Below are 11,959 nucleotides of genomic sequence, written 5' to 3'. Positions count from 1 at the left end.
GTTTTCTATGGGTTAACTTATTAATTCTATTTACACAAGTCTCTGCTGAATTTAAACGGAATCCTCTTGATAATCCACCAGCCATAAATTTAATCATCAAATCTGCAGGCCATCAGTGCCTTTGGTCTAACCAGAGACAACCTCAAATCCAAACTGCAGGTAATCTGACTTTGTACTCTCTGCATAGCTTCTGTGAAACAATGGGCTCTTATTGCTGCACAGAGCCTGTGCACTTTGAACCAATTCTGTGACTACATAGTTTCCTCAAATTAAGCTGGCAGGTCAGATAACAGAGGTTCCCATCTCCTCCTGGATATCCCAGATTTGGGCCTCTTGAGAGCATGCTACATGCTTCTGAGCTTATAGACCCGCCAAGAGTATGCCTGATTCTGCGCTTCTTGTATTGGCCTGGTTGTCCACATTAGGGTCTATTCTAAGCATGTTCAAACTATGTTATAAGATTATAAATCATCATCACATCAGTTAAATGGACTAGAAATAAGTCAGACAATACATTTGCCTTCGGAACATTTTAATTAGGTGTTAATGTAGACTTCCAAAATACGGATCCCTTCCTAATGTAATAATAGCTGGGTAGATCTGCTACATGCACTGATTTCTTTAGCACTGAATTAGAAAGGAGGGGAAAAAAGCAGTTTTAGCAGTACTTGCTACTGGAGTTACTACTGACATCATCTGGCATTTTTAAAAACAAAGTAGGAACCACACTGTTTTGCTATACCACTAGGTGTCAGTACTACAATTTCTACTGCAGATCTTGGGTACTTTGTCTGTAACTTACTTAACAGTGGCAAACTATCTATCACATTGAACACCCTCCTGCCCATGCAAAGAAACTAGCTGATTTCCAGGTTTGCCATCACAACTATTCACTAAGGAAAGTCATCAATAGGAAATCACTAACTAACCAGCCTAGGTGACCAGATGTTCCTTTTTTATAGGGACAGTCCCATTTTTTGGGACTTTTTCTGATATAGGTACCTGTTATCCCCCACCGCCTGTCCTGTTTTTTCACAGTTGCTATCTGGTCACCCTAAACCAACCACCTATCATGGGCTGCTCTGACAGTGATCAAAACAAAGCCACAGTCAGTGGAGACCATTATTATTTGTATTGTAGGAGCATCTGGGAACCTCAATGGAGGTCAGGGCCCCATTATGCTAGGGGCTGTACACCAGGTGCAAAGAGCAGGGACCATCAGAATTTGGAGTCAGGGGGAAGGCAGCAGAAGGAGAATGTGCAGGGAAACATCAGTAGGATTACAGGTGGGATTTGGGAAGGCAAGGTATTAATGACTGGAGGGTCTGGTTAGGGAGGAGAAGAAGGGAGCATAAGCTATTTGGAGCAAGGACGGTCTTTTTGTCCTTTGTTTGTATAGCACCTGGCACAATGAGATGATGATCTCTGACTAGGATACCTAGGCAATACTAACAATTCAGATGAAGATGACAGCTCCACATCCCAATCAATGAGTTCAGACAATAGCAGACCCACAGCCCATCTTAAGTTCAAGCCTTAAGCTCTCTGTGGTCATGGGTTTCACAGGTCCTCAAAGCCATTATCAGTTATTATCATACTTGTTTGGTTGTCATATACCATTAGCCAAACCTGTATTATATCAAAACAAAAAATCATTTGAGGGAATTGGTAGCAGAGCGTGTGTATTTATGTAGCAATAGTCTGAAAATCTTTCTGGTTTTACTAAGGAAAGGTAGACCTCTGCTGGAAGAAAGAACTACTGGGACTCTTGACATACACTTATATCTGTATAAAATAAGATGCCGATGCAGATTACAGGTAGCCAACATTTTTCAAACAAAAACATGTTTTATTGGAAAATGGGTTGTTTTCAGAAATAACATTTAATAAAATAATTGTTGACACTGTCAATGTTTTCACAAAAAAGGAGGCTTTTTTATTTTTTGGCAATTTTTATCAAAACAATTATCAAGATTTCTCACTGACCAAAGACCAATTTTTTGGTAAACACAAAATGTCTAGAACTAGTTCGTTAACACTTGCAATACAAATGGTGAAGAATTTAAAAAAAAACACTCAAATATTTTGAAGAAAAACAACAACTATTCATTGTTCCACTTCAAACATTTTGAACCGAAAACAATTTTGAAGTGATCATACGTATGATAAAAAAGCAGCTAAATTCTTAAAAGGCTGTACTCATTGTTTTGAACATAGAGAACAGAGGTTGTACGATCCCTGCTTGACTTTGATATAACTTTATAGTGTGTTGAATCTAATAATGTATTTGTCCCATTTTCATTCTCTTTAACCAGGAACGAATATTTTCCTTGTTTTTTTATTTTTATTTTTTGTGTTAAATTATTTCACTAATAATCCAAGTGAAAGAGGGGGAAAAAAAAGAGAGCTAATAAATGCCTTACAATTAATTGCATTTCCAACCACAGATGAAGAAACAAAACTATTCAACATGTAGAAAAGCTGGCAAAAAATATTTTGTAAATGGTTAATTTCCCTCTGCCTGTCTGATCTCTCATCTTTTTGACTGTCAAAATGCTTACGTGGGTTCCATCCCAGGAGCATCTGGGCACTTGGGACAAGAATTCTCCAACAAAGCTTTACTCTCTTTCAGAGTGAGTGGAATTTATGTCAGTGTTCCCAAACTGTGATTATTTACAGAGAAGTGCGATTTCCACTGTGCCATGATAGCTCAAGGCTTGTGGCTCAGTGCTGTTCATGCCGCTTACCAGCTTGTCTCCCTTACCTCGAACCCAAGTCAGTGCAGCGCGTTGCTTTGGGAGCATTCTCCATTTCACTCACCATTCTGGGATAAAAGTGGGGTCCCCATCAACTCTGGAGCTACAGCATAGAAAGGCTACTTGGTTAGGAAATACATTCCCCTGTGAGGCTCTGATGAAGCCATTCAAGCCATCTGGGACAGGCTTGTTTCCTTATCAGGCATCAAACACCCATCCCCTAATGCTAAGCCACTCTGGCTTCACGCAGCAACATGGTCACAGTTAGAGGAAAGGCAGGGGAGCATGGCAGTTTGTGCTTTGCTGGTGCACTCAGACCCTTTATTGGCGCCAGCTGGTCCCTGCATTAGGGAGGCTACACTAGCACTCTCGGAGGGAGAGGAGCAAAGTGGTGACTGACTGTGTTTTCTGTGGAGAGAGGGCAGCACTCACCTCTGTGCAATTGCTACATAGTATCTACAGGATGGGGTAGGTTGGGTGGAGGAGTGAGGGTGGGGGCAATGGAAGAAGATTGTTTGTGCTATTTAACAAGGTCCTTCTAGGACTTGCTAGTCACTGCTGTCTAGATCCACAACTGCAAAGCTCTGTGCAGCTCATCAAGTGACCTATTTCATGGGTGTGAGTGAATGGGGGGAGAGGGACATTCTTTGCTTTAGCCCAATTACCGCAAATTGACTCTTACCATCACTCTGGTTCCTCCTCTCCATCTACGCCAATTACTCTCTCTCCCCTGCCCACCCTCAACTTCCTGCCAGCCATTCCATTCTCTTTGCCCCGCCTTTTTCACCCCATCCTTCTGGTCTACTTCACATATTCCAGTTATTAGACAAAGCATCTGGCTGGGAGCGTTAAGACCTAAGTCTGAGTCCCCCATACTGGCTGTAACTTTGTGAACTAATTAATTGGCACAGATGTCTGTTTGTTTAACAAAGTGTATGACATCTGCTGTCTGTGGAAAAATGTCCCCCAGTAGTGTCCATAACCAGTTTATATTGCTATTACCTAAAGTAAATGGATGAAAATTGAGTAGAAATAAAGAGTAACCCCCTTGGGATTTGGTAGATATTTGTGCTACTGCACATGTGAATAGGTTTCCAAAACAGTGGTGAAATTACATGTTGAACATAATGTAGTTTCAGATATATTTATATAATTAACTAACCCAATGAACCGGCACTCAAGAGGCCATATTAAACTACTGTAGGGCTCTCCATTTATTTAAATCACAGTTCAAAACCAAAATGAAAACCAAATGGGGATCATAGCATCTGCTGAGCTTAATAGAGATGGATAGATCCTGATAGCCTGCTTTGCTCCCATAATTTAAATCAGAGGATGGCTAGCAGGGAGGACAGTTAAGCCTCTATTGCAGGCTTATCTAGGGAAATAATTATTTCACCAATGAAGGTGCAGTAATAATAACTATTCAAGTTCAATCCTTGAGGGGGCCATTTAGGGATCTGGGGCAAAAATTGAGGATTGGTCCTGCTTTGAGCAGGGGGTTGGACAAGATGATCTCCTGAGGTCCCTTCCAACTCTGATATTCTATGATTCTATGTATAAGATGGTTCTATATGTCCAGGTATCATTGCCCGCTATTGATGTGTGGCCGTCGCTGGAATGGAAGAGGGCAGCTGTTTGACAGCAGCACAACATAACAGCTAAAGATGAGGAGAAAAACTTATCTGATTGAAAGTGCAGGAGAATTTACAAAAAGAAAAGGAGTACTTGTGGCACCTTAGAGACTAACAAATTTGAGCATAAGCTTTTGTGAGCTAGTTAGAATCTAACTACCTACGGTGAAATCTGCCTACAGAACTCACTTCCTCTTGTTACTCTTGTGATAAGGGCCATGGACAGCAAAAGACTAGATCGGGTCAGGATTTTGGTGTAGCATCTCACCCGGAAGAAGATCCCCCACACATATCAATTCCTTTACTGCCGTACTGCTGGATCAATGAGAGGAGTGACACCTATCAAAAAGGACTACACCATTTCCTGCGGCAGCATCTTGCATCGTCTTTGGTGGTCTCCCAGCCAGGTGCCAACCAGCCCTAACGGTGATTAGTTTGTGAGAAATTATGGGACCTTGGCCCTAGCTGGCTAGAGAAATCTGTGGGTGAGCAAACATTTACCCAAAGGTATCACATTCCACTTACAAATACGAGTGATGGGCCCCACTGGAAGTGGAACCTTCATTCGGAGTTGCTGACACCAAGTAGGGTGGTACGGCCCAGTACCCCGTACCAGCAAGAGATTTATAGCTGCTACGGCGTACCAGAAAGAACGTAGGGCCATGGGGCAGCCCCACGCCGGCAGCTCCTGCGGCACAGCTGTATTGCCCCCAGCCCTTCCATGCAGGGTCTCCTCCCTCTGTACAGCAGGCCTGCCAGAGGACTGGGCTCAGGGGGCGGTACAGCAGCGCCGGGGGAGCTGTTGGCATGGGGGTGCCCAGCGGCCCCACGTTCTGCTCCTTTCCATGCTGCAGTTCCGAAGGCGCAGCGGGAGGAGGACGGAGCCCCCACAGGGCTTCTCCAGGTAAGGGGTGTGGATCATGGGAAGGGAAGAGCATGGGAGTCTTGGGCTGGGGGCGGGGAGGAGTCACATGCAGGGTCATGTGAGGGTGTCATGTGCCCCCCCGTACTGGTAAGAAATGGATTCCGTTTGCACCACTGCTGACACCAGACCTCCTTCAATAGCTTTCGTTCTTGGTTGGAGCTGAAATCAGAAGGGACCTATTTTCTGCATCTGATGCTGCTGAAGTCACATGAGAAACTCAGCTCAAGATGGCAGAAATAACACAAGAACAGCTGAACTCTTATGATTTCGGACCAGAGTCTTACAAGATTTTGGTGACATTAGACTCTGACCCTAGCCCAGATTTGGCTTTGAACATGAATCCAAGCCCTATCCTAAACCTAATTTGTGTCTGTACGCTGTCTTCTCAATGCATCTTGAGCAAAGCCCTCCTTAGGTACTCGATATTATGGAATAGCAGTGGCACTCAGATTTCTCTCAGCCTCAGTGTTGATGGAATTCTCTCCATACATGATGTATACACAATATTTACAGAACCACAACACATGTAATCTTGTACACTTTATCTTTGAAATGCTGATTGTACATGTCTTCATGTTCTCAAAAAATTCTCAAAAAAAACCCCACTAGTGAATTGTTTGATTTATTAGCAATTTATTAGCAAATATGTTTGATTTATTAGTAATTAAAATTTATTGTATAATTAAAAGGGAAACTAAGAGTTGACCTCCAAGTAACAGAATTCAGGTTCTAGGATGCAAGAGGTTATTTTCAAACTGCATTGTATATACCACTAAAATAAAGCATACTTGGATGATGCAAAGCAAAGTATATGGCTGGCTTCTTTTTTTCTGTTGTTTCTCTAAATGTATAGGATTTATTTACTATTCACAGTTCTTTTGAAAGATTAAGAATAGCAAAAAATAAAGAGTGTAATTCCTCCACTTCCAAACATCAGGTCCTTAACTAGCATTTGCATGTAAACAAGTCAGTGTAGAAGCACAAGGACAATATTTTCCAAATGACCAGTACATACAAAAGATTTTCACAGCTGGCGTTTCATGAGGCTAGATTGTCCCCTGGATAATGAGGCTCATAAAAATGTAGGTAGGAGCAAAGAGTCCTTCTCTCTTTGTTCCACACTGGGACTGTGTTAATTGCCATGCTCGTCCTTGAGTGGAGTGCAGAGGCTGTACCCTAGATATGGCCCTGGAGGAGCAACTGAGAGGGGTGTGGGAAGGAGCAGATGAAGCCATGGCTCCGCCTATCCCTATATGCCGGTCAACGGAGCTGGTTTGCCACTAGCATGTTGCACCCTGCAAAGGGGGAGGGTCACAAATTACTCCCCCACATTACAACCAGGGCATGCTACAAGGCATATGTCTTTGAGCATACTGCTCCTGCTGGGTGGTGTGTTTGTGCACTGCCCCTTATTATGGATGGCAAGCTGAAAGCATGATCTAGCCCCGACGTTGCACTTCCAAATGGGCAGAAGAACATTCTGAATGACATGCTTTACATTTAAAAATAATAAAATCAATCAGAGTGGAAGCAAACATTTCAAGCTGGGCGGATGTCTCGATCACTAGTGGGAATATTTCCCCCACTTTCTAGGAATGTGTCATTTTTAACTCCATAATCTTTCAGAATAATATCAGCTTCTATTCATTTTTTTCTTCCTTTAAATCAAAATCTTATCTCAGTGCTACATCGTTGAGCTCCAGCAGATGAATTCCATGAATTTGCAGAGGTTTATACACCACTAAAGTTCTACTTAAGCTTCCGTAGCCTCATGTTGGCAAACTTCACTCTCTAGTGAATGTTCCATGTATGGAACTTTCATAAATATTGACCAGAGTTCTGCCTGGGGTTCAAGCAAACACTAACCTATAGAGATATGTAGTGTGGGTCTGAAAGATGGATTTTGACTTTACGATGTTGATAACATGAACATCAGACTGTGAGATATGGCAAAATATGATGCAATACATCTCAAAACAAAACATTATGTATACTCACATACAGGATATGCGACAGTTGCATGGTGAGAAACGTCAGTAAACACAACCTTTTTAGCAGTTGAATGGAAAATAAATTAATAAAGAAAATTCCTGCCTTAGGGCAAGGTGTGTGTATTGTGGGAGATGTGCATTTCAATAAGTATTTTCAATTCATCACTGTAAATGGAAGGAACTACTAACATGCAAAACCTGCACATTAATAACCAAATATTGGTGCAGGTAATGGGAATGGAATTACGGGATCAGAAATTCACAAATATATCTTTTGACAGTACGGCAGACTTCATCCCGCCACTTGCCTTGAGATGACTGGGAAAACAAGACACAGTTTTCACGCTTTCCCCCACTTGGTTGGGAGCGATCCCAGTTGAAATAGTTTAGAGCCATTCCATTGACATCAACAAATTTCCCTTCGTTTACCATGTCGGTGATACCCAGCCAAAAGTCTGCAACCCCTGGCAGACTTTTCTTGCCATAGTCTTGAAGGGAGTTGGTTTCATCATTATCTCTGGGGATAGCCAGTGTCCCTCCCTTGGCTATGCAGTTTTCATTGGCTTCATGGAAATGCTTGGCACCTTCTGATGCCAGGTAGCACTTCTTATGGATCTTTGTTCCACGAAGACAGACTGTGAATAGATATGGTTGAGCAAATTGATTAAGAAATTGAGTCACATATTAGAATAGGGTCTGGACCGGTTCTAAGGGCAGGTGAGCAGGGCAGCGCCACTTGGGTTTATTTTTTTATTTTGTGTATTTGGCTGCTCGTGGGCAGGTTTGTGGGGGTGGGCAGAGCACCAAGAACATTTTTCGCCCCAGCTGGCAAAATGGCTAGGGCTGTTCCAGAACAGAGTTGACATTTTAGTGGGAGATTTTCAAAAGCCCCTAAGGGAGCAAGGCCTACAAGTCATATTGACTTTCAGTGGGATTGTGATCTTAATTCCAGAAGGGGCTATTGAAAATCCCACCTGTAAGCTTTTTATATTAATCTACTTTGGTCATCATTCTCAGCCTGGATCCAGCCAGGAACGTAATTTCCTCAAGGATTATTTATGCTGCTGTTTGAGAACACACATACACAGGAAGATGATGTAGGCCTGTTGTTTGTTTAACTTCATTTTTTTTGTAAATAGTCCCTGCTGCCAACTTCACACATTTGACTTCACCTCATCGGGTTCATAACGTACGCTGAGGAGAAATGGATGTTTGTATTGTTGGCAGAGCTGGTTTAGTTGTCAGGAAGTAGGTGTATTCTTGGCTTCACACCAATGACAAGGATCTAAAGGTCTTTTCAAACTTGTGACATTTAAGTGCCAAAGTAAAGCATGTTATGCATTAGCTAAGCCTAGTCCCTAGTAAATAAATGGAAGACAGAAAGTGCTAAAGGGCTAGTTTTACAGTATGTCCTGATCATCAGATATTGATTGGAAATTCATAATTCAAATCTGTGTTTGGGCAATAGATAAATATTGCCACTGGCAGGATAACATACATAGGGCGTAAAATTCGTTAGGGCTTCATTTCCAGTCACTTTTTCCACCAACCTCCTCCCTTCAAATGCTAATTTCAAGTGACCCAAGGTGATTTAAAACAAGAAAGGCCTTTTAAAAGAGAGAGATTACATTCAATGCCTGGTTTGCACAACAGTCTCATTTATTAAATCTTATTTATTTTTGGCTATGCTTCCCCGTGTGGCAATAGACAAGGTATGGCAGCATGGCTCTTCCAAAGTCCCGGCCATTGCTGGCTTCATCAAGTGGAAGATGTTGGCAACATCTGAGTGCCGTGTTGCTAAGGAATCCCACTTGTCAAAGAAGCACGATTCCTCAATGAACATTATGGGGGGGGGGCAGGGGAATGTTTGGTTTCACTGAAAAAATGTTTAGTGACATTTCCTAGTAAAAACAGACTAATAAAACATGTTTTACCTGTCTGAAGTGCCTGCATTTCTTTCAGGGAATTTACTTCTAGCCACAGCTTGTCAATCTGAGTCTTTAGATCACCGTCCTTTTCTTAAATGAATAAATGAATAAATAAATAAATAAATATACAAATTGAAGAATATCTTTAAATCAGAAGCCCTGTTAAAATAGCATGGGCTTCTGCATGTATGAGATTTGCATAACTCTTTAGTTGGGAGAAAAATCATAGTAATTACAATATTCAGGGACAATCAAAATGCTATAATGCAATAAAATTAAGCAGCAATCATTTAAATCCCATAAAATCACAATGTCAAAGCAATGCAATTCTAGTAATAATTATAAGCTAAACAAAACATTCACCTGGGTGAGACTCAGTGCTCTGTGACACTAGTGCACCTTCTTCCTTCAAAATCAGCGAGATTATACCAACACAATATTAATGCAGGATGAGAAAGCAACAAATATTCATAAACAAATAAATCGCATATTTAACTATTTTGAAATACATAGGTTTAGTAAAATTAATTTCCCAAGATTAAGTATAATATTAATATGACAGCTTGCTGTTTTGCTCATTGGTTTCTTTGGGCTCTCTTTAGGTGAATACACATGAAATTCCAATGGACTCTCATAGTAGTTCACTTATTCCAACTTTTTAATGTGTTGCTGAATTATAAATTCAGACTATTACTTAGAGATCAGTCATTATTGTACTAGGGCTGCTGAAAAGATTTGGTTTTGGCTGTACATTTGAGGCCTGGTCTATGCTATACAGTTAGGTCAATGTAAGCTGCATTGCATCAACCGCACTGTGGAAATGTCTTCACTTAAATTTGGATCCCCCCACCGTAAGTGTCCCTCTACACCAGGTTAGTAACACCACTTCCCCGAATAGGGTAGAATCAAGGTCGATGAAATTGGGTCAATGAAGTGTAAATTGAGTTACTTCCGTCGACTGTTACTGCCTTTCAAAAGCCATCCCACAATGCCCTACACTGACAATTCAATTGGTACAAGAACTCCTGGTGAGGACACGCACTGCTGACATAAGGAGCCAAGTGTGCACATACGCAAGCGATTTAATAACTACGGTGACTGTATGCATACGTAAGTTAGATCGACAAAATTTTGTAGTGTAGACATGGCCTAATTTAACTATTAGATGGGGTGGAGATGTTGAGAGGTTTTTTCCATAGAATTTTCGCTTTAAAAACTATATTGAGTGATTGGGCTACAACCTGCTTTATATACTTGTCTTGGCAAAAGAACCCCAACCAATCCCAAAAGATGCCATGGCAGACATTTTAAATTTTGGGTGTCTAAAGTTAGTCACCTAAATAAAAGAGGCCCGATGTTCAGATTTACTTTGCCACTGCACAAAAATGCACATGGGTTACAATAGGAATCAGGGCTCCCAGATACCATGGTAATGAACATGGTGTAAACCCCTCAAAACTAGACAGATAGATTCATGAGAAGGGGAAACAAATGCCATACAGCCTCCTGACTTTCAGAGTCGTATGAGCATCGTAAGAAATGGACTTGTGTAAGCTGCTTACTTTTCACTGACTAACAAATATTCACCAACTGTGTGATCTACATTATGCTTTCTAAAAAATGGGAAGTAAGTTTAAATTAAATACACACATTTCCCAACAACATTCAAGGTTTTTGTCTTTGCTTTGCATATTTTTATTGGGAAACTATACTTTTCTCATGAATTCTTTCTGGTTTCTTTTGTCCATCATTGTACAACACTCCGTAAAGAATTAGAACTGAAGAATATCCCACAAATATCCCATTTAAAAGTTATAAAACTTTCTAGGTCATGGAAAATAAATCTCTACAATAATCCTTGGGAGTCTGTTAGTTTATTCAGCTTGTTTTAACCAGATGCACACGATATTCCACCTTGGTGATATCCATTATATAATACATAACTGAAGATCATGGGCCAAACTGCGATCTCATTTACAACTCAGAATCCCAAATAAAGTCAATGGAGCTAGAGGACACTTTTTGGCTCTGTACCCTATATTTATGTAATACAGTTTGGCACATTACACTTCACTTTACTAGTACATGTAACCCAAATAACATATACAAAATCTTCTCTCTAGACAGAGTAAATAAAGGCACAGATACTCTTTGATAATACATTTAAAAAATAATATTAACCACTGGGTTCAAATAAGATTTAAGAGTATTGTAAATGCCTATAGTATATACACCCCCAAATTAAACTGATTACCTTTCACTCTACGTTTACTGTGCTTTCTGGCTTTGAACTTGGAAGCCTGGCCAGTAGCTTGATCCAGCAGTAGTATGCTAATGAGGAGAAAAATTAGAAGTCCAGTTTGTGCCATGTCTCTTTTCAAAAGCTAATAAGACTCTTCCAGAGAGTCTCTATAGCAGCTAAGAGAGCAAATCACACAGCCACAGCTCAATATGAACTGGCTGAGGTCAGCTTTATAAAACCTTAGTGATAGAGTTGGCTGTACTCCTTGCTTACGAAATGTGTTTGATGCTTCAGCTGGCTTCAGCATAAGGTACCCCCTTGTTCTCATTCTTCCTCTTTGACTGAACTGAACAATTTATTTGTTTTGCCGTCAGTGAACTCCATTTTTCAAGGGTTAATATTTAAAACTTTGAGGATGAATGTCATAGAAAAGCAAATGGGCATTCAAGAAACATTCATCCATGCACTGTCACTTTCAAGGAG

General features: G+C 40.9%; 1 protein-coding gene across 1 annotated transcript; it reads right to left on the bottom strand.

Moving 5' to 3' along the window:
* Positions 1–7,549: 7,549 nt before the first annotated feature.
* Positions 7,550–11,603, bottom strand: CLEC3A (C-type lectin domain family 3 member A). Its single transcript, XM_073308472.1, has 3 exons — positions 11,489–11,603; positions 9,241–9,324; positions 7,550–7,941 (listed from the first exon to the last, which is right to left on the bottom strand). Exons 1-3 carry the CDS (start codon positions 11,601–11,603, stop codon positions 7,550–7,552), a joined length of 591 nt encoding a protein of 196 aa, XP_073164573.1.
* Positions 11,604–11,959: the final 356 nt, after the last annotated feature.

Source organism: Lepidochelys kempii, chromosome 12 (assembly GCF_965140265.1).
Source record: "Lepidochelys kempii isolate rLepKem1 chromosome 12, rLepKem1.hap2, whole genome shotgun sequence".
Lineage (NCBI taxonomy): Eukaryota > Metazoa > Chordata > Testudines > Cheloniidae > Lepidochelys > Lepidochelys kempii.
Note: the sequence above shows the minus strand (reverse complement) of the source record. Positions and strands in the feature narration are given on the sequence as shown.

Bases quoted from the DNA above. Each gene is read 5' to 3' on its own strand.
- CLEC3A (XM_073308472.1), bottom strand. From the start codon at position 11,603: ATGGCACAAACTGGACTTCTAATTTTTCTCCTCATTAGCATACTACTG. The intron at 9,325-11,488 runs GTAATCAGTTTA...TATTCATTTAAG, and splicing joins CAGTAAACGTAGAGTGAAAG to AAAAGGACGGTGATCTAAAG. The intron at 7,942-9,240 runs GTAAAACATGTT...ATCTATTCACAG, and splicing joins AATGCAGGCACTTCAGACAG to TCTGTCTTCGTGGAACAAAG.